Here is an 18086-nt window from a genome sequence, read left to right on the forward strand (position 1 = left end):
TATAAAAATGTAAAAATCGTGAAAGTGTACGTTCCACTTTTCTCCGTAACCGCTTGACCGATCGCCCTGAAATTTTGACACAACGATCCAGGCCACTCCCTGAGCGTTGTTGCGGACAAAAATCCCTCAAATCACACACCTGGGCAGGTATAGACCTGGTTTTCCACCAAGTCAAACAGCGCCCTCAAGTGGCGTAATACCCTCCTCCACCCCCTCCCTTCCTGTGAAATCTAAGCCACACCCACAAACCAAATGACATCATCAACCAAGCAACTGAAACCACCAAGGCGGCCATTATCAGACCCAGACTAGGCCGCTTTCCAGACTAGGCCAAGTGGAGGTAGGGGCCTACCTGGGGGGCTGGGGTGTCTGAATAGAGGGCAGGGATACGTAATGGGTCAGAACATGGTGGGGGGAGACGCAGGGATGAAACCTGCCCTCTCCACAGTATCTCGACTCAGGGGGACTCTGAGGCTCAGGGGGATCTGAAGGGGGGCTATTACCCTCCATTTCACAGACTAACGCACAGCAACGCATGCAGGGCCAGCTAGTAGTAGTAGTAGTAGTAATAATAATAATAATAATAATAATAATAATAATAATAATAATATTTATACCCTGCCCATCTGGCTGAGTCTCCCCAGCCACTCTGGGCGGCTCCCAATTGAATATTAAAACAATACAGCATTAAATATTAAAAACTTCCCTAAACAGGGCTGCCTTCAGATGTCTTTTAAAATTAGGATAGCTGCCTATTTCCTTGAAATCTGATGGAAGGGCGTTCCACAGGGCGGGTGCCACTACCGAGAAGGCCCTCTGTCTGGTTCCCTGTAACCTCACTTCTCGCAATGAGAGAACTGCCAGAAGGCCCTCAGCGCTGGATCTCAGTGTCCGGGCTGAACGATGGGGGTGGAGACACTCCTCCAGGTATACAGGACACTGTTTTGGCCTAGACAGGACATAAGAGAGCAATTTGGGTGCCTCTGCATCTCATCTTGCACCGGAAAGGACGCCTAATGGGTTGTATAAGCAACACTTCAGACATGTGTTTCTTCCAGGTATGCAGAGGCTGCTGGGGAATCCTCTCCTTTTTCTTTTGCCAGGGGAACATTTCAGATTCTTCAGTGGGTGGGTGCTTCCAGCAAGCCGGATACGGTGCCAATCTGAGAGGATTTGAGGTAAATCTCCCAACAGATATAAAGTGTACAATTTATATGGCCACTGACAAACATTAGGAATGCATCTTGCATACACTGAGGAAAGGCAGAAGATGGAGGTTCAGAAGATTTCCTCACCTTCTTCACAGACTTTTTGAGAGGTATGAATCCTGATACCAAGTTCACTTCTATCAGGGCCATGTTGCTTGTCTTCCGTTGACCCGTGTAGCTACCGGAGGAAATGAGTCACAATTCAGTAAAGAAAGCAACCCTGGGAGAGATGAGGCTCAATGGCTAGCATTTCTTAACACAGGGGTCAGCAACTTTTTCCAGCCGTGGGCCGGTCCACTGTCCCTTAGACCATGTGGTGGGCAGGACTATATTTTAAAATAATAATAATAAATGAACAAATTCCTATGCCCCAGAGACGCATTTTAAATAAAAGGACACATTCTACTCATGTAAAAACACACTGATTCCTGGACCGTCCATGGGCCCGACTGAGAAGGCGATTGGGCCGCATCCGGCCCCCAGGCCTTAGGTTGCCTACCCCTGTTTTAGCAGCTTCCCAGAGGAGTGCAATTATTCATGTCACTAAAGCCTTACAGGCTGCTTCTCCCTATGTTTATCTGAGCTGAGGAACCAACCGAGGTAAAATTCCATACCTCACTTGTAGATGGATGTCAAAAGATTTCCTGGAAACCTGGTTGCATTCCTTTGGGAACGTCTCCACACTCAAAGCAAAAACATTGGTCTGCTCAGGTGAGTAGTTATATCGAAGGGTAGTCTAGGTGGAGAAAAAAGAATGTTGTATTCCCAGCTCCTGTAACCTTGTAGCAACAATATCAAGCAAGTACTGCACTACATGGTGTAGAAAAAACTTTTCATCTCATCCCTGCAATCTTAAAAAGCACAATGGGCAGATCTAGGGGTGCTATATTTGCATAGAACTGTGGGGCTTGTATGAACATGAAACATACATATCATCCTTGTCAGCTTGCATTTCTTAGTACAGAAAGTATTGATCGGATGTGTAGAGATCTTTCCTATTCTAATTAATTCAAGAGGGTTCTGGAAGCTTCTCTGTGTGAAAGAAACAAGCAGAAGGTTCATGATATTTGGGCTGTTTCTTCAGAGAAGCCGAGTACAGCTGGCTTAAACTGGTTCTCTGATCTCTTTCTGTCATGTTGACTAGAAAAGTAAGCCCCAAAGGAGCAGTCTGGGTTTCACTTTCTCTTTCGATCTTCTCTCTTCCTTCTGGTGTGATGTTCTGTATACAGTATAGTGGTACCTCGACTTACGTACTACTCGACAACCGAAATTTTCGACTTACGAATGCGGCAAATGGCCGCACGCTTACAAATTTCTCGACATCCGAACAGAAACCGTGGCGGTTTTAGATAGGGTTTTTTCGACTTACGGATTTTTAGATGGGGTTGCTTCGACTTACAAATTTTTCCGTTTCCAATGCATTCCTATGGGAAATCGCGTTTCCAATGGCGCTTTTCGACATACGCATTTTTCGACCTACGAAGGTGCCTTCGGAACGGATTAAATTCGTAAGTCGAGGCACCACTGTATAGGGTTAGGTTTTAGTCCAGGGGTCAGCAAACTTTTTCAGCAGGGAGCCAGTCCACTGTACCTCAGACCTTGTGGGGGGCCGGACTATATTTTTTGGGGGGGAAATGAACGAATTCCTATGCCCCACAAATAACCCAGAGATGCATTTTAAATAAAAGGACACATTCTACTCGTGTAAAAACACCAGGCAGGCCCCACAAATAATCCAGAGATGCATTTTAAATAAAAGGACACATTCTACTCATGTAAAAACATGGTGATTCCCGGACCGTGAGTGGGCCGTATTTAGAAGGCAATTGGGCCGCATCCGGCCCCCGGGCCTTAGTTTGGGGGACCCCTGTTTTAGTCTTATTATAAAAGTTTAAGTGAAGTCTGCTGCAACTGGATTTCTTATGGACAGCGCAATCCCGAATGTATTGGATTTGTGATCATTATGCTCATTCGCCTTCAGTGGCAGTAAAGCTCTGCTGGATGAAATATTAATTGCCTCTGGTCTATTTTTGGGGGGTGGGAATCCGGCAACGTGTTTAATTTTTTACCCTGCTAACTATACATTGGAGTTCTGCTCTGGATCAATATTGAGTAGAATTTCAATGAAACTCCTTTATTTTCATAGCTACTCATCCCGTGATTTCCATGTGATTACCTGCACATAGGCACAGCCGTCCCCCGACACCTCCACTTTGTATTGACCAGGAACCTCTGCGAGAGGGGCCTGTTGCAACACCAGCCGGTTCTGCTTGGCCACATGGAATTCATGCTGGAAACCCCCACTGGATTTCACCAGCACCTTCACATCACCTGTTTCACGATAGGTCAAGGCTGCATACTTGGGTAAAGCCTGCAGGGCAACCACAGTGTCCTGGGGGAAAGCAAAGAGTCATCTTGGGTGTGGTAGGTGCAAGATTCTTCTTTAAAGCCGTCAGATAAATCACCCATCACTGGGAATGAATGAATGAATGAATGAATGAATGAAATTTATTACGGCCATTGGCCCATCACATAAAACACATTCCCATTACTGGGAATTTTGGCAACGTGTAGCAATCATTCTCATGCATATGCAAGGATAGCTGTCTGCAATAAATGAACGTGCAGGAAGATCATAAACAGGCACAGTTATTGATTATTTAGATATGCGACTGCACATCCTCACGTGCATACCTGCATGGAACAATCCTGTGCTGAATTATGCAACATGCCTCACTTAAATATTATACCACCACCCCCTTTCCAAAGTGTTCCAAATACTATCCTTCTTCATTATCTTTTGATGGGTCTTCATTCCACGCCATGATTTTGTGGCCCAATTTGACATGAGGCATATAATAGTGTGATTTGCCGAAAGATTAACATTTAATCAGTTCCCTTATTCATTTATTGCATCCCATGGCTCTTTACTTGATGTGGTCCATTTTGTATCATGTTCAATAATTTCAATAAATAAATAAATAAATAAATAAATAAATAAATAAATAAATAAATAAATGTTTTAAAACAAAAATTGTCACCAATTCCAATTGCATTAAAAAGGTAAAGGTACCCCTGACCGTAAGGTCCAGTCGCGGACTACTCTGGGGGTTGCGGCGTTCATCTCGCTCTATAGACCGAGGGAGCCAGCGTCTGTCCGCAGACAGCTTCCAGGTCATGTGGCCAGCATGACTAAGCTGCTTCTGGCGAACCCAGAGCAGCGCACGGAAACGCCGTTTACCTTCCCGCCGGATCGGTACCTATTTATCTACTTCACTTTGACATGCTTTCGAACTGCTAGGTTGGCAGGAGCTGGGACTGAGCAATGGGAGCTCACCCCGTCGCGGGGATTCGAACCGCTGACCTTTTGATCGGTAAGCCCTAGGCTCAGTGGTTTAGACCACAGCAGCACCCGCATCCCACTGATTGTATTAGCCGAGGCAAATTCAAGTCCTTCAATTTAGTTCGACAAGCCTCCGCTGCCAAAATATATTTATGTCATTCACATGGAAACACCAAAATGTACTCAACAAAGAGGAGCTCTCCTTGTCTGAGATGCCTCCCCTTTCTACAGAGGAAATATCTTGCCTGTTACCTGTGTGGAAGAAAAGCCTCCATATGGATTCTGTGCTTTGGTAAGGGAACGCACAATCTGGGAGCCATATTTGATGTCATCGGTGGACACCTCTGGTTTGGAGAGGTAACTCGAGAGAAAGTAGGCTGTTGTCTCTACATCTGAGAGGGATATGACCCCATCTACAAAGGAGGAGGAAAGAATGAAGTAGAATATCACTCAGTAACAGAACATAAAAGTAAGCCAGCTCTTGTTGTTGTTTAGTCGTGTAGTCGTGTCCGACTCTTTGTGACCCCATGGACCATAGCACGCCAGGCACTCCTGTCTTGCACTGCCTCCCGCAGTTTGGTCAAACTCATGTTCGTAGCTTCGAGAACACTGTCCAACCATCTCATCCTCTGTCGTCCCCTTCTTCTTGTGCCCTCAATCTTTCCCAACATCAGGGTCTTTTCCAGGGAGTCTTCTCTTCTCATGAGGTGGCCAAAGTATTGGAGCCTCAGCTTCATGATCTGTCCTTCCAGTGAGCACTCAGGGCTGACAGCTCTACAGCTCCATAATAACCCAAATAATAACCATTATTCCTGAGAATCCAAAGACCCTGATAATTCTGGAGGGTTTATTTTCTTATTTCACAGAGATTGAAAAATACATGAATTGACATATGTATATGTTTAGAGGGGAAAGGCAGCAAGTGAAGCCCTCAGAATATAGGAACTCAAGAGTGGCTTGTAAGAGCCATGCAGTTGAGTTGGAGCAATTAGCTGAAACCTCTTTACAAGCTGAGCTTCTCAGATAGACTGGAGTGAAAAGGCCTGATTATCCATTTCCTCCCAAGGTAAGGGGAAGTGGCCTCACTAAGCCTGGCAGGACAGCTTACTCTGTGGTATTAACCCCTTCGTGCATTAATTAGACTTAAGCATGTTGTTTATATGAGGCTAGTTATCCCATAGCACCTTCAGAGGAAAGGGCTAATATTCTGAATGGGGCATAGGACAAGGAAGCCTGTAAACCAGACTTGTAAAACAGCAACCTCCAGAACAAAGATTGTACTGAATGAAATGATCCCTCCTACCTGTTTTTTCAGCCTGTTCATCTAAGTCTGTTAGGAGCTGATGCCGTATCTCTGTGTCTCCAGCCAAAGTGAAGACATAAGCTAACAAAGCCTTGGAATAGCTGCTCTCTGCAGAACTTAAGTTATTCTTAAGGCAGGCTAAGGCGTTCTCTACCATGGTATCCTTTAAAGCAATAATAAGGAAATGACTCAGTTAGCTTGCAGCTTGGATATGATTTCATAATATCCTATATGAGGGGGCAGGCTTTACATTACCACATCTTATGTAAATGAATTGCATAAAATACAATGGTATCTCAGTTTGCGACTGCAATCCATTCCGCGGAGCTGGCCGCCCCCCGAATCGGTCGCTTCCCGATGCACGCTTGTGCGCGTGTGGGAAGCACCAATAGAGCGCTTCTGTGCATGCACACGTAGCGCAGATCGCTTCTGCGCATCCAAGCGCCGCGGAACCCAGATGTAAACATTTCCAGGTCCGCAGTGGTCGGAAACCAAAGCGGTCGCAAACGGAGGTGGTCGCAAACATAGGTTTGACTGTATAGGGAAATGAATTGCTGTTAGTCACCCCAAGACATTATGATGATATGGCAGCAGAGAAATCCACATAATGCTATATTATATTATAGAGCAGGCACCCCCAAACTATGGCCCTCCAGATGTTTTGGACTACAATCCCCATCATCCCTGACCACTGGTCCTGTTAGCTGGGGATCATGGGAGTTGTAGGACAAAACATCTGGAGGGCCGCAGTTTGCGGATGCCTGTTATAGAGCCACGGTGTATAGTTAGAAAATTGTTCAACAGGCTGATTGAGAGTTGGCAGTGTTAGAGAGGTAGGCTTCAGGATGCTGAGCAAGAAATTGCTTAAACCCAACAAACTGACAAGTGGTGCAGATTTTTCTTTCATAGACTTTGCTACCGTGTTTCTCCGAAAATAAGACACCGTCTTATATTTATTTTTCCGCAAAAAAACACACTATGCCTTCTTTTCTGGGGATGTCTTATTTTTTTATTAAGTATGGTACAGTTTAACCTACAAGGTTAAACTGCCTATCACTATGGCTTATTTTGGGGGTATGGCTTAAATTCCTTGAATGCTTAAAAATCCTGCTATGGCTTATTTCATGGCCACGTCTTATTTTAGGAGAAACAGGGTATTGCCGTGTCCAATTGACCTGAAAATCCCCAGCCGGGCATGTTGCTGCACCGTTAACATTCATACGAAGCAGAGAAATAAGCTGGGGTGATTGTAGAGCATGAGGACCAAATGACCTCTTGCTTAAGGTCACCCAACAAACCAGCTTCTAATTGTCAAGTTCTCAGCATAGCCTTCTCAAAATGTAATCAAATTCAGTTAACAAAATAAACATGGTTTAGCATGTTAAGGGCTTTCAATGCTCACTCAACTGCCCAAAATGCCGGGAAATGGATGAATCAGTTCAGTTGCATTGATAGCTTCAGTTGCAAAGTGTGCACAATATAGTTGCGGGGGTGGGGTGGGGTGTCAGTCCGGATGATGCCCTGAGTCCCTTCCAATTTCTGGAATCCTGTATCTCTTATAGTTGAATGCATGACAGCAAGCTTGCCAAACCAATTCCTTTGTCCAGGGAATGGCTTTGGCTGACTAGCTAAGCACCATGAGGAGCATAACATCATCATCATCATCATCATCATCACAACAACAATAATTTATTATTTATACCCCGCCCATCTGGGCAGCTTCCAACACAATATTAAAACACAATAATCTGTTAAACATTAAAAGCCTCCCTAAACAGGGCTGCCTTCAGATGTCTTCTAAAAGTCTGGTAGTTATTTTTTCTCTTTGACATCTGGTGGGAGGGCGTTCCACAGGGTGGGTGCCACTACCTGGTTCCCTGTAACTTGGTTTCTTGCAGCGAGGGAACCGCCAGAAGGCCCTCGGCACTGGACCTCCGGGCTGAACGATGGGGGTGGAGACGCTCTGTGGCATAGAACAAATGAGTGGGCCCTTCCCTGCCACTCACGTAACTGCTAAGTAGGATGACGAAAACCAGAGAGTTCTGTGCGAGCTGCTAGAAACGGATACACACAGACAAGCTTGCTCTGTGCTGGTTCCAAAGCTGACACTAATGTAGAAGCAATATATTTTGGGGTGTTAATGCTCCTCCATCCTATGCTCAGGTTGTATATATAGGTAAATAGAACTCTATATCCGAAAGACACCATAGTCCCCGCCAACCTTCATTCCAAGGAATCTGACCTCTGGGCAAGCAAGCGCTCGAACCCTAGGAATCTCTTGCCGCTTGGAGTGGCATGTATACAGTAAATATATTTAAAGCACACTCAAAGCACATTCTTTTCCTCGAAGAAATCTGGGCACTATCCCTCAGAGAGTTAGAATTCCCAGCAACCCTTAACAAACTACAGGGCCCAGAATTCCTTGAGGTGGGAAATGTCCTTTGAACAGCCCACGTGTCTATTCCAGTAAACACGTCTATTCCTTGTTTATAAAGTTCATCCTTGGGATCCTGGGTTAACGAAGGACTAATGAGGGAGCCCCAGAACTCTGTGGGAAAGCCAGAGGGACTTACATTCTTGCCCAGTTCCAGCAGTGAGGCAGCAATGTAAGCTGTTAGCGAGAAGTCATCATTCACGCCGCCCTAGGAATGGAAGAGAGAAGTCAAGGCAATGAGAGCCATTTCCTCACAGTTTGGAAAACAATGATCAAGCCTTGAGTATATGACTATTTTAAGCATCACTTAGAAGCACCATCATGATTCACTCCTGTCTGTGTGAAACTCCCACTTTAAATGTCAGGAAAGGTAATTGCAAGGTATCGCTCACGCCCCAAGGACGTTTATACAAGGAGTGGCCAAAACATTCTTTAGTCAGGAGGAATGGGTCACTTGGTGTGTGTGGTCGATGCAGCACAGGAAGCAGAAGAGAGATCTTGTAAAACTGCATTCATTAGAATTTTTTTTCTCTCTGTTAATTGAGATTTTCTGCCAAAGGCACCAGAACATACAGTGGTACCTTAATTCGTTCTGGAGGTCTGTTCTTGATCTGAAACTGTTCTTAACATGAGGTACGACTTTAGCTAATGGGGCCTCCCACTGCTGCCATGCTGCCACCACACAATTTCTGTTCTCATCCCGATGTAAAGTTCTCCCCCCCCTTTTTTTTTAAAAAAACTATTTTATTGGTTTTATAACAAATACAAAAAATATAAAAAATAAAAAATAAAAAAAAACAAAGAATAAGAAAAAAAAGAAAAAACATAGAAAAACAGATACTTATTCACATTTGAGCTGATGTGTCATCAAACTTAAGTTTCCTTAACAATATAAAGCTCAAATATACTTTCTTGGTCAGTCGACTTCCTTCTTCCCCCCCCTTCCACGCTTCTATTTATAACTCATATAACACTCTCTACTTCTTAAATAATTTCTTCTTCTAAAATACACATTATAAATCTTAGTTTTGATCCATATTAACCACAAATTTCCAATATTTCAAAATATCATTTGGATCTAGAAATCTTAGTTATTATCCGATGTACTTTATCCGATGTATTATCCGGGGTACTATTTCTGGGTTAGCGGAGTCTGTAACCTGAAGCGTCTGTAACCCGAGGTACCACTGTATTGGGCCTCGGTTGTTCATCAGCTACTATGTTTCACAGGAAGGAAATACAGTAGCAAGCTGCCTTCTTCTGCACCAGAGATTCTGCCTGATGGAGAAATGCAACTGCAGGGTGGGAGTGACCCTCAACCTCCACTGCTGACCTTGCAGGGTGCTGAGAGAGGACAAGCAGCTCCCTTCTTGCACTTCTCAAGACAAAAGGCAACAGGAGCATTGCTAACGATTGGTCCTCTGCACCACTTCATTAAGAGAGCACCAGCATGGTCTAACCTGGGGATGGATTTATGGGCTCATACAATCTTCCTGTTTCAGGTGTACAGAGATTTTTACTCCAGTTTCTGTGAATGGCTGTCTACTTTAACAACACAAAAAGAGGCAGAAGTTACTGAGGTGAGCATGTTTTTTTTGGCAAGGGCCAATGCAGGTGTTCTGACAGACACTCTATATTTTATTAAACATGCTCTGCTGCTTGCTACTACCATGAATAAGCATGGGTGGTGCTGTGGTCTAAACCACTGAGCCTCTTGGGCTTGCTGATCAAAAGGTTGGCAGTTTGAATCCCTGCGATGGAGTGAGTTCCCTTTGCTCTGCCCCAGCTCCTGCCAACCTAGCAGTTCAAAAGCATGCCAGTGCAAGTAGATAAATAGGTACCGCTGCGGCGGGAAGGTAAACGGCGTTTCTGTGCGCTCTGGTTTCCATCACGGTGTTCCGTTGCGCCAGAAGCGGTTTAGTCATTCTGGCCACATGATGCGTAAAGCTGTCTGTGGACAAATGCCGGCTCCCTCGGCCTGAAAGCGAGATGAGCACCGCAACTCCATAGTCGCCTTTGACTGGACTTAACCGTCCTGGGGTCCTTTATCATTACCTTTTACCTTTTTTACCATGAATATCAGTCATGGCTTTAGCAACATGTTCAAGAAGCTTCATACACATCAGAGGAATTCCTGAGCTAGCTTGTGCAACATGACGAGACCAAGCCAGGGCCATTAAGAAACAAATCAGGACCATTGAGAGCCATTGGCAGTGCAAGAGAACTGCCCCCCCTCTTGCCCTGAGGTGTGAACAAAGACTGGGGGTTTGGAAGGTTGCTAGGGTAACTGGGTGTGAGGTGACAGGAAAAGAGAGTTTTTAGCAGAGTGTTCTGGGAAGAAGATGGAAGAAAGAGTGGGATCTATCTTGGGAAGGCTGGCTTAGGGAGATGTCTTGGACTCCACGGCTGCACTGCTGTGGGGGGCAAGCCCCTCTTGAAGTGACCATACTGTAAGATCTGGTCTCCTCCCATGCAGACGAAAAGTGGAAGTAGGTGGATAAACCATATTTCTTAAAGCTACGAGAGTCTTTGAGATGTCTCAGTTCTCCGAAGGAACCCTCTGTAAGTTTGCTACTGCTCAGCAGAGAGAGGAGGAGGCACCAAACTTTTGTAACTGTAAAAGGTAAAGGTAAAGGGACCCCTGACCATTAGGTCCAGTCACGGACGACTCTGGGGTTGCGGTGCTCACCTCGCATTATTAGCTGAGGGAGCCGGCATACAGCTTCCGGGTCATGTGGCCAGCATGACAAAGCCGCTTCTGGCGAACCAGAGCAGTGCACGGAAATGCCATTTACCTTCCCGCTGGAGTGGTACCTATTTATCTACTTGCACTTTGATGTGCTTTCGAACTGCTAGGTGGGCAGGAGCTGGGACCGAGCAACGGGAGCTCACTCCGTCGCGGGGATTCGAACCGTCGACCTTCTGATTGGCAAGCCCTAGGCTCAGTGGTTTAGACCACAGCGCCACCCTTTGTAACAGTATTATGCTGTTATCATAATTTACAGTGCTCTTACCTTCAGGGCATTGTTGAAGAGCCTCCCCACACTTTCGAAGCAGCCGCTGGGAAGTTGGTGCTGCCCCAGCCAGCCTACAGCCTCCTGAATGTGCTTCTCATCAACATAGATGTAGGCATTTGCTTGGCCCAAAGCCTTAACCACAAAAGCTGTCAGCCTGCAGAGCGGAGATGGGGGCGGAGTGGGAGAGAAAGTGGAGGATGAGAATCAGCTCCAGTCTCAGGCCCACTCAAGGCAACAGCCACAGCTTTGCCTGACTGGCACCAGCTCAGCTTACACACCAGGTATTGCCTTCAGCATCACTCTTCCCAAAGGCACTGTAGGAGCCATCGTCATGTTTGTAGAGCAGCTCACGTTGGTACCCTACAGGAAACAGGGAAGAATCAGTACTATCAGTTTGGGAATGTGCAGTTTAATGAGGCCGGTTTGCTGGATGCAGTGAGTAATAATAATAATAATAATAATAATAATAATAATAATAATAATATTTCTAACCCGCCCATCTTGCTGAGTTTCCCCAGCCACGCTGGGCGGCTCCCAACAGAATATTAAAAACACAATAAAACATCAAATATTAAAAACTTCCCTAAACAGGGCTGCCTACAGATGTCTTCTAAAAGTCAGTGGTACTTTGGTATTTGAATGGCTTGGCTCCTGAATGAATCGGCTCCTGAACATTGCAAACCTGGAAGTGAGTGTTCTGGTTTGCAAACGCTTTTCGGAAGCTGAATGTCCGACGCGGCTTCTGATTGAGTGCAGGAAGCTCCTTCAGCCAATCAGAAGCCACACCTTGGTTTTTGAACCGTTTCGGGTGTCAAACGGACTCCCGGAACAGATTAAGTTTGAGAACCAAGGTACCACTGTAGTTGTTTATTTCCTTGACATCTGATGGAAGGGCGTTCTACAGGGTGGGCGTCACTACCGAGAAGGCCCTGTGCCTGGTTCCCTGTGACCTCACTTCTCACAGTGAGGGAACTGCCAGAAGGCACAGTAAACAGGGACAGGCACATAGCCCAGCACTCTAACCGCTACACCACAGTGGCTCTCATTTGTATCCTATCCCTGCAATTAACAGCTGGTGTACATGGGGCTTTTTCTAGAAAAATAGCACCGCTATTCCATCCCTTTGCTATTTGCACAGTCCATGCCAGCCTCCTTGTCACAGTGGCCGGAGTGGACTACTTCAGAGTAACGACGCTACGCAGCTCTGCATTTTATTCTTTTATTGGTGCTGCGTATTTACAGTGCTGAAGTCATTGCTATTTACACGGAGTGATGTGATCAGTCGGTTTCAGAACCTCCTAATGGCTTTTGGCGCGTCTTTCTCCAACACAAAAGCTTTGGCAGACCCATCCTCTTTCCCCTCCTCTTTCTGCGTAGTTCCGGAGTTGGGGGGATGGGTCTCCCCCCCTTATTCGCCCCTTCCTGTCCCACCTGGGACCCTGGCTCCTCTACCTTGCCTGAGCCTCGGACACGACTTCCTGCTTCCCCACTGGAATCGGAACTCTCTCTGCTTTCCCCTGTGCTCGGTGATTGGCTTGAACTCAGGAGGGGAGGGACTTCGCGATATCCCCTGTCCCTCACATCCACCCCCCTCCCAAGCTCTCCTTCACCCCTCCCCAGGTCCCCCCCAGGTGTCGGTGACGACTGGAAGCCTAAGAACTCAGTGCTTTCCGAGCCCGTTGGTGTGAACACCTCCCCCCAGTCCTGCAAGCCCCCCCCTTCCGCCTGGGAGGATGGGAATCCCAAAAAGTCCGTGGCGTCAGAGCTGGTGGGGGTAAAAATGTTCTGCCAATCTGCTCCTTCCTCTGACTGGGTGGATCTCGGTGACACCCATACCTCATCCTCTGGTTCCTCAAACTCCGCTTCCCAGCGCCATGGTGAACTGCTCTCCCGTGCTTCCTCCCCCTCCCCCTCCCTTTCCATGTGCCAGGGCTTGGGTCTATGGGGAAAGAGGGCGTGAAATTCTTCTACCAGGAATTCCTCCTGTATCTGAGTGGCTGGGACCCATTCATTCTGGGACGGTGGAGCATCCTCCCATGCCATGAGGTACTCCAGTCCCCCCACCCCCCACCTTGAATCCAGGATGGCCGTGGCCTCATTGAGTTGCTCCCTGCCTTCCCTCTCCCCCCCTCCCTCAGGGGTTTGTTCGCTGTCTCGGAGCCTGCTGCTTTCCCTGTACGGCGACAGCAGCGATCTATGAAACACAGGGTGCACCCTCATGTCCTCTGGCAGTGCCAGCCTGTATGCCACCGGGTTGACCTGTTGCGTGACCGTGAAGGGGCCCAACCTTCTGGGCGCCAGCTTTTTGCATCGCCCTCTGATGGGAAGGCCCTCCGAGGACAACCAAACTTTGTCCCCCACCCTAATGACCTCCCCCGGTCGCCTGTGGCGATCTGCCCCCTTCTTGTACGCTTCCTTGGCTCTCTCCAAGTGTTCTCTGAGCTGCTGGTGCACCGTCTCCAGTTCCTCTGCCCAATCCTCAGCCTGTGGGCCCTCCTCCTCCTCCTCCCCCTCCCTCTCTGGGAAAGATCTGAGGTCACGCCCGTAATTGGCCTTAAAGGGCGACACCCCTGTGGAGACGTGCACCGCATTGTTGTAGGCAAATTCTGCCAGTGGCAGGCGATCCACCCAGTCCGTTTGCCGCTGGCTGACGTAGCATCTCAGGTACTGCTGCAGAATGGCGTTGACCCTCTCCGCCTGTCCATTGGTCTGCGGGTGTCTAGCCGTCGACAAGCTGACCTCCACCTGCAGGAGGTTCATGAGCCGCCGCCAGAACCTGGAAACAAATTGGCGGCCACGATCCAAAATAACCCTTAAAGGTAATCCATGCAGTCTGAATACGTGATCCACAAACAGTTTGGCTGTCTCTTCTGCAGAGACCGCCCTGGCACACGGTATAAAGTGGCACATTTTGGACATGAGGTCCACCACCACCAACACTGCGGTCTTGCCCCTGGACGACGGCAGGTCTGTGATGAAGTCCATGGACACTACTTCCCACGGCCTGTGCGGTGTGGCTAAGGGCTCCAGCAAACCTGCTGGTGGCGCTCTGACCACCTTTGCCCGCTGGCAGGTGTCACAGCCCCTTACATAATCCCTCACATCCTCCCGCACCCCTGGCCACCAGAAGTGTCTCATGACTAGGTGAGCGGTTTTGTCCCTCCCAAAATGACCCGCCGTTGGGTTGTCGTGCATCTGCTTGAGGACCGTACGTCTAAGCTGGGTGGTGGGCAGGTACAGTGCACCCTTGTAGAAAAGCAGCCCCCTGCGTTCTGCAAAGTCTTTTGCCTGCTCCCCCCCCTTCTCAGTTCTCTGAAGATGCGGTTGGCAAATTCATCCGCTGCCGTCAGTGCTGTGAGTTCCGCCTCGCTCACCACTGCTGCTCCGCAGGACCATGCTGACGGGGGGAAAATGTGCCTGGGTGCCGGTGGCGCCTCCTCCTCCATGTACTCTGGCTTGCAGGAGAGGGCATCCGCCCTGACATTCTGCTCTCCCGGGATGTAGTGTATGGAGAAGTTGAAGTTCGAGAAGAACTCTGCCCACCGTATCTGCCGCTGGTTGAGCACCCTGGCAGTTCTCCAGAACTCCAGGTTCTTGTGGTCTGTGCACACCTGGATGGGGTGCTTGGCGCCCACCAGGAAGTGTCTCCAGTGCTGGAACGCAGCGTGGATCGCAAGAAGTTCCCGATCAAACACCGTGTAGTTTCGCTCTGGCTGGGTCAACTTCCTGGAGAAGAAGGCACAGGGTCTCCACTCTCTGTTGGCGTCCAGTTGCAACAAAATGGCGCCCACAGCTTTATCAGAAGCATCTGTCTCCACGCGTAGGGGCGCGTCCTGAACCACGTGGAACAGGTTCTGGTCTGAGGCGAACACCCTCTTGAGGCTTTCAAACGCTGCTTGCGCCTCTGGTGTCCACCTGAACTTCTGCTTGCCTCTCAGGCAGTCAGTGATGGGAGCCGTAACGCGAGAGAAGTTCTTGATGAACTTCCTGTAGAAGTTGGCGAAGCCTAGTAGGCGTTGGGCATCTTTGCGCGTCCTGGGGCTGTGCCAGTCCAGGATGGCCTGCACCTTGTCCTTGTCCATCGCCAGCCCCTTGTGTGACAGCTTGTAGCCCAGGAAGTCCACCTCCTTGGTGTGAAACTTGCACTTCTCCAGCTTCACATACAGGTGGTTCTCCTTCAGGCGCTGCAACACCTCCCTGACATCTTTCACATGCTGCACTGGGTCATCGGAATAGATAAGGATGTCATCCAGGAAGACCAAGCATTTCCTGAAGAGGAGGGACCCCAGGACGTGGTGCATGAAGGCCTGGAAGCATGCTGAGCCCCCTTGCAACCCGAAGGGCATCACCAGATATTCAAAAGAGCCCAGAGGCGTGAACATCGTGGTTTTCCATTCATCGCCTTCCCGGATCCTGATCAAGTTGTACGCCCCCCTCAGGTCTAGCTTGGTGAAAATCTTGCCCCTGCGTGCCGCTGTCAGGAGATCATCCACTCTGGGCATGGGGAAAGCCACTGGCTCTGTCACTGAATTCAGCCGTCTAAAATCCACCACAAGACGGCGCTGTTGCATGTCTTTCTTGTCCACCCAGAAGACCGGGCTGCCCCCTGCTGCCTTGCTTTCTCTGATGAACCCCCGCTTGAGGTTCTTGTCGATGAAAGCGCGCAGATCCTCCAGTTCCTGGTCTGACATGGCGTACAGCTTGGCTGGGGGTATAGTTGCCCCTGGCACCAGGTTGATCTGGCAGTCAAAAGGCCTGTGTGGGGGTAGGTGGTCGGACTCCGCTTCGCTGAAGACCTCCTGCAGGTCCCAGTACGGCTTGGGTATCGCCTCACCCCCTTTGATGTGCATGGTGGCCACCGTGGCTATCGGAGGCCCCTCCCCTGGTTGGTGCTGCATGCAATGTTCCAGGCAAAAGTCCGATCCAAAAGTGATGCATCTCTGGTGCCAACTGATGGAGGGGTCGTGGCGCGCCAGCCAGCTCATGCCCAAGACGATGGGGGGGTCTGAGATGGTTGTGACGTTGAATGCCAGTGTCTCTGAGTGCCTTCCCACCGTCATTCTCATGGGGGGGGGTTGATGAGTGATGGCCCCTCCCAGCAGCTCTCTGCCGTCAATGGTTGCCACGTGCAGGGGAAAATCCAGCTGCAGAAGCTGGATCTGGTGCTCTTCTGCAAAGTTTCTCGAGAAGAAGTTGGCTGAGGCACCACTGTCAATTAGGGCGAGGACCATCAGGGGATAGCCATTTGGGAGCGTGAGCGTCACTTCTAGAACCACTCCTGCTCTGGGAGGGGTGGGCTGGCTCTGCTCCTCTCTGTGCGGGTGGGTGGGCTGGGGCTGTTGTCTGCTGACTGTGCCTGGCTGCTGCCCCTTGTCTCCTTTAGCCAGGCTTTCCCGTTTCCCTGCTGTGGTGCTGCGTCAGTGGGGGAGGGCACAACCGTTCCCGCCTTTCCTTGCCACTCCCTGCGATGTGGGCAGTCTCTGACGAGATGCTGGGGGGAGTTGCAGAGAAAGCAATTCCCACCCCTTCCCTCCTTGCGTCTTGGCGCCGCTGGGGTTTGAAAAGCCCGCGCGCGCGCGCTATCAATCTGCATGGGTTCCTGGTCCTGGCTGGCCCCAGGCGTGGCTTGAAAGGGTTGTTGGGGGAGTGGCTTCTCCTGCGACCGTGGGAACCAAGCCCGCTTTGCGCGCGTTGCTTGCTTGTCGCTCCACCGGGATTCCTGTCTCACCCCCACCGCCAGAGCCGCTTTGCTCAGCTGATCCATATTACTGGGCTTTGGACCTCTCGAGAGCTCATCCTTCACCTCCTCATGCAACCCCAAGTAGAACGCCGCTTGCATTGGGGGTGACTCTAGTTCCCACCCCAATCTGTGCACCAGCATGGTGAATTTCGCCCAATACGCGCGAACTGTCATATTTCCTTGGCGTAAATTATGAAGTTCCTCCTTAGTCTGGTCCATATGACTATCGGACGAATACATCGTTTTCAAACCTTCTAGAAATAGTTTGACATTCTTCATGCAAGGATTCTTTGTTGCGATTAACGGTCTTAGCCACTCCCTGGCTGCCCCGGTAAGGTGCTCCACAATAAACGCTACCCTGTGCTCATCATCAGGGAACTCAGCGTGGTGCAGCTCAAGAGCATACACAATCTCAGTCTCAAAGCCCTGATATTCCCTTGGGTCTCCATTGAACTTGCTTACTAGCGTCCCGGCTCTCCTTCCTGGCAGCACTTGGACTTGGGGTGCCCCTCCCGCCTTGTTTTTCTCTGCATCCAGCTTGTTTTGGAGGTCTACCGCCACCGCCCTTAATTCCTGCTCTCTTTCCTGTAGCGCTCTCACCTGTTCCGCAAGTTGTAGCCGGTCGTCCTGGACCTTCTTAGTCTCTTCTTTAGCTGCCTTCAATTCCCCCTGCGCCTGCAGCGACAGCTGCTGCAGTTCTTGCTGGGCTTGCTCCGCGATCTGCCGCCATCTCTCCGCCTCTGACACGCTCATCCCGGCAACTCCAAAGTAGCCCAAAAAGGATTAGGAGGTTGCTGTCACAGTGGCCGGAGTGGACTACTTCAGAGTAACGACGCTACGCAGCTCTGCATTTTATTCTTTTATTGGTGCTGCGTATTTACAGTGCTGAAGTCATTGCTATTTACACGGAGTGATGTGATCAGTCGGTTTCAGAACCTCCTAATGGCTTTTGGCGCGTCTTTCTCCAACACAAAAGCTTTGGCAGACCCATCCTCTTTCCCCTCCTCTTTCTGCGTAGTTCCGGAGTTGGGGGGATGGGTC

General features: G+C 49.1%; 1 protein-coding gene across 2 annotated transcripts in view; it reads right to left on the reverse strand.

Annotated features, from left to right (window-relative positions):
• The window catches only part of LOC118075325 (alpha-2-macroglobulin-like protein 1), a 75526-nt gene that overhangs the window by 8830 nt on the left and 48610 nt on the right, over positions 1–18086 (reverse strand). For both annotated transcript variants that reach the window (XM_060268974.2, XM_088658796.1), the window contains exons 26-33: positions 11584–11665; positions 11303–11459; positions 8428–8496; positions 5855–6017; positions 4804–4964; positions 3385–3600; positions 1823–1944; positions 1296–1386 (exon numbers count right to left, since the gene is read on the reverse strand). In XM_060268974.2, coding sequence (XP_060124957.2) covers positions 1296–1386; positions 1823–1944; positions 3385–3600; positions 4804–4964; positions 5855–6017; positions 8428–8496; positions 11303–11459; positions 11584–11665 — 1061 coding nt within the window. The remainder of the gene's footprint in view (positions 1–1295; positions 1387–1822; positions 1945–3384; positions 3601–4803; positions 4965–5854; positions 6018–8427; positions 8497–11302; positions 11460–11583; positions 11666–18086) is intronic.

The sequence above is a fragment of the Zootoca vivipara genome, chromosome 15 (genome assembly GCF_965207765.1).
Source record: "Zootoca vivipara chromosome 15, rZooViv2.hap1.1, whole genome shotgun sequence".
NCBI lineage: Eukaryota > Metazoa > Chordata > Lepidosauria > Squamata > Lacertidae > Zootoca > Zootoca vivipara.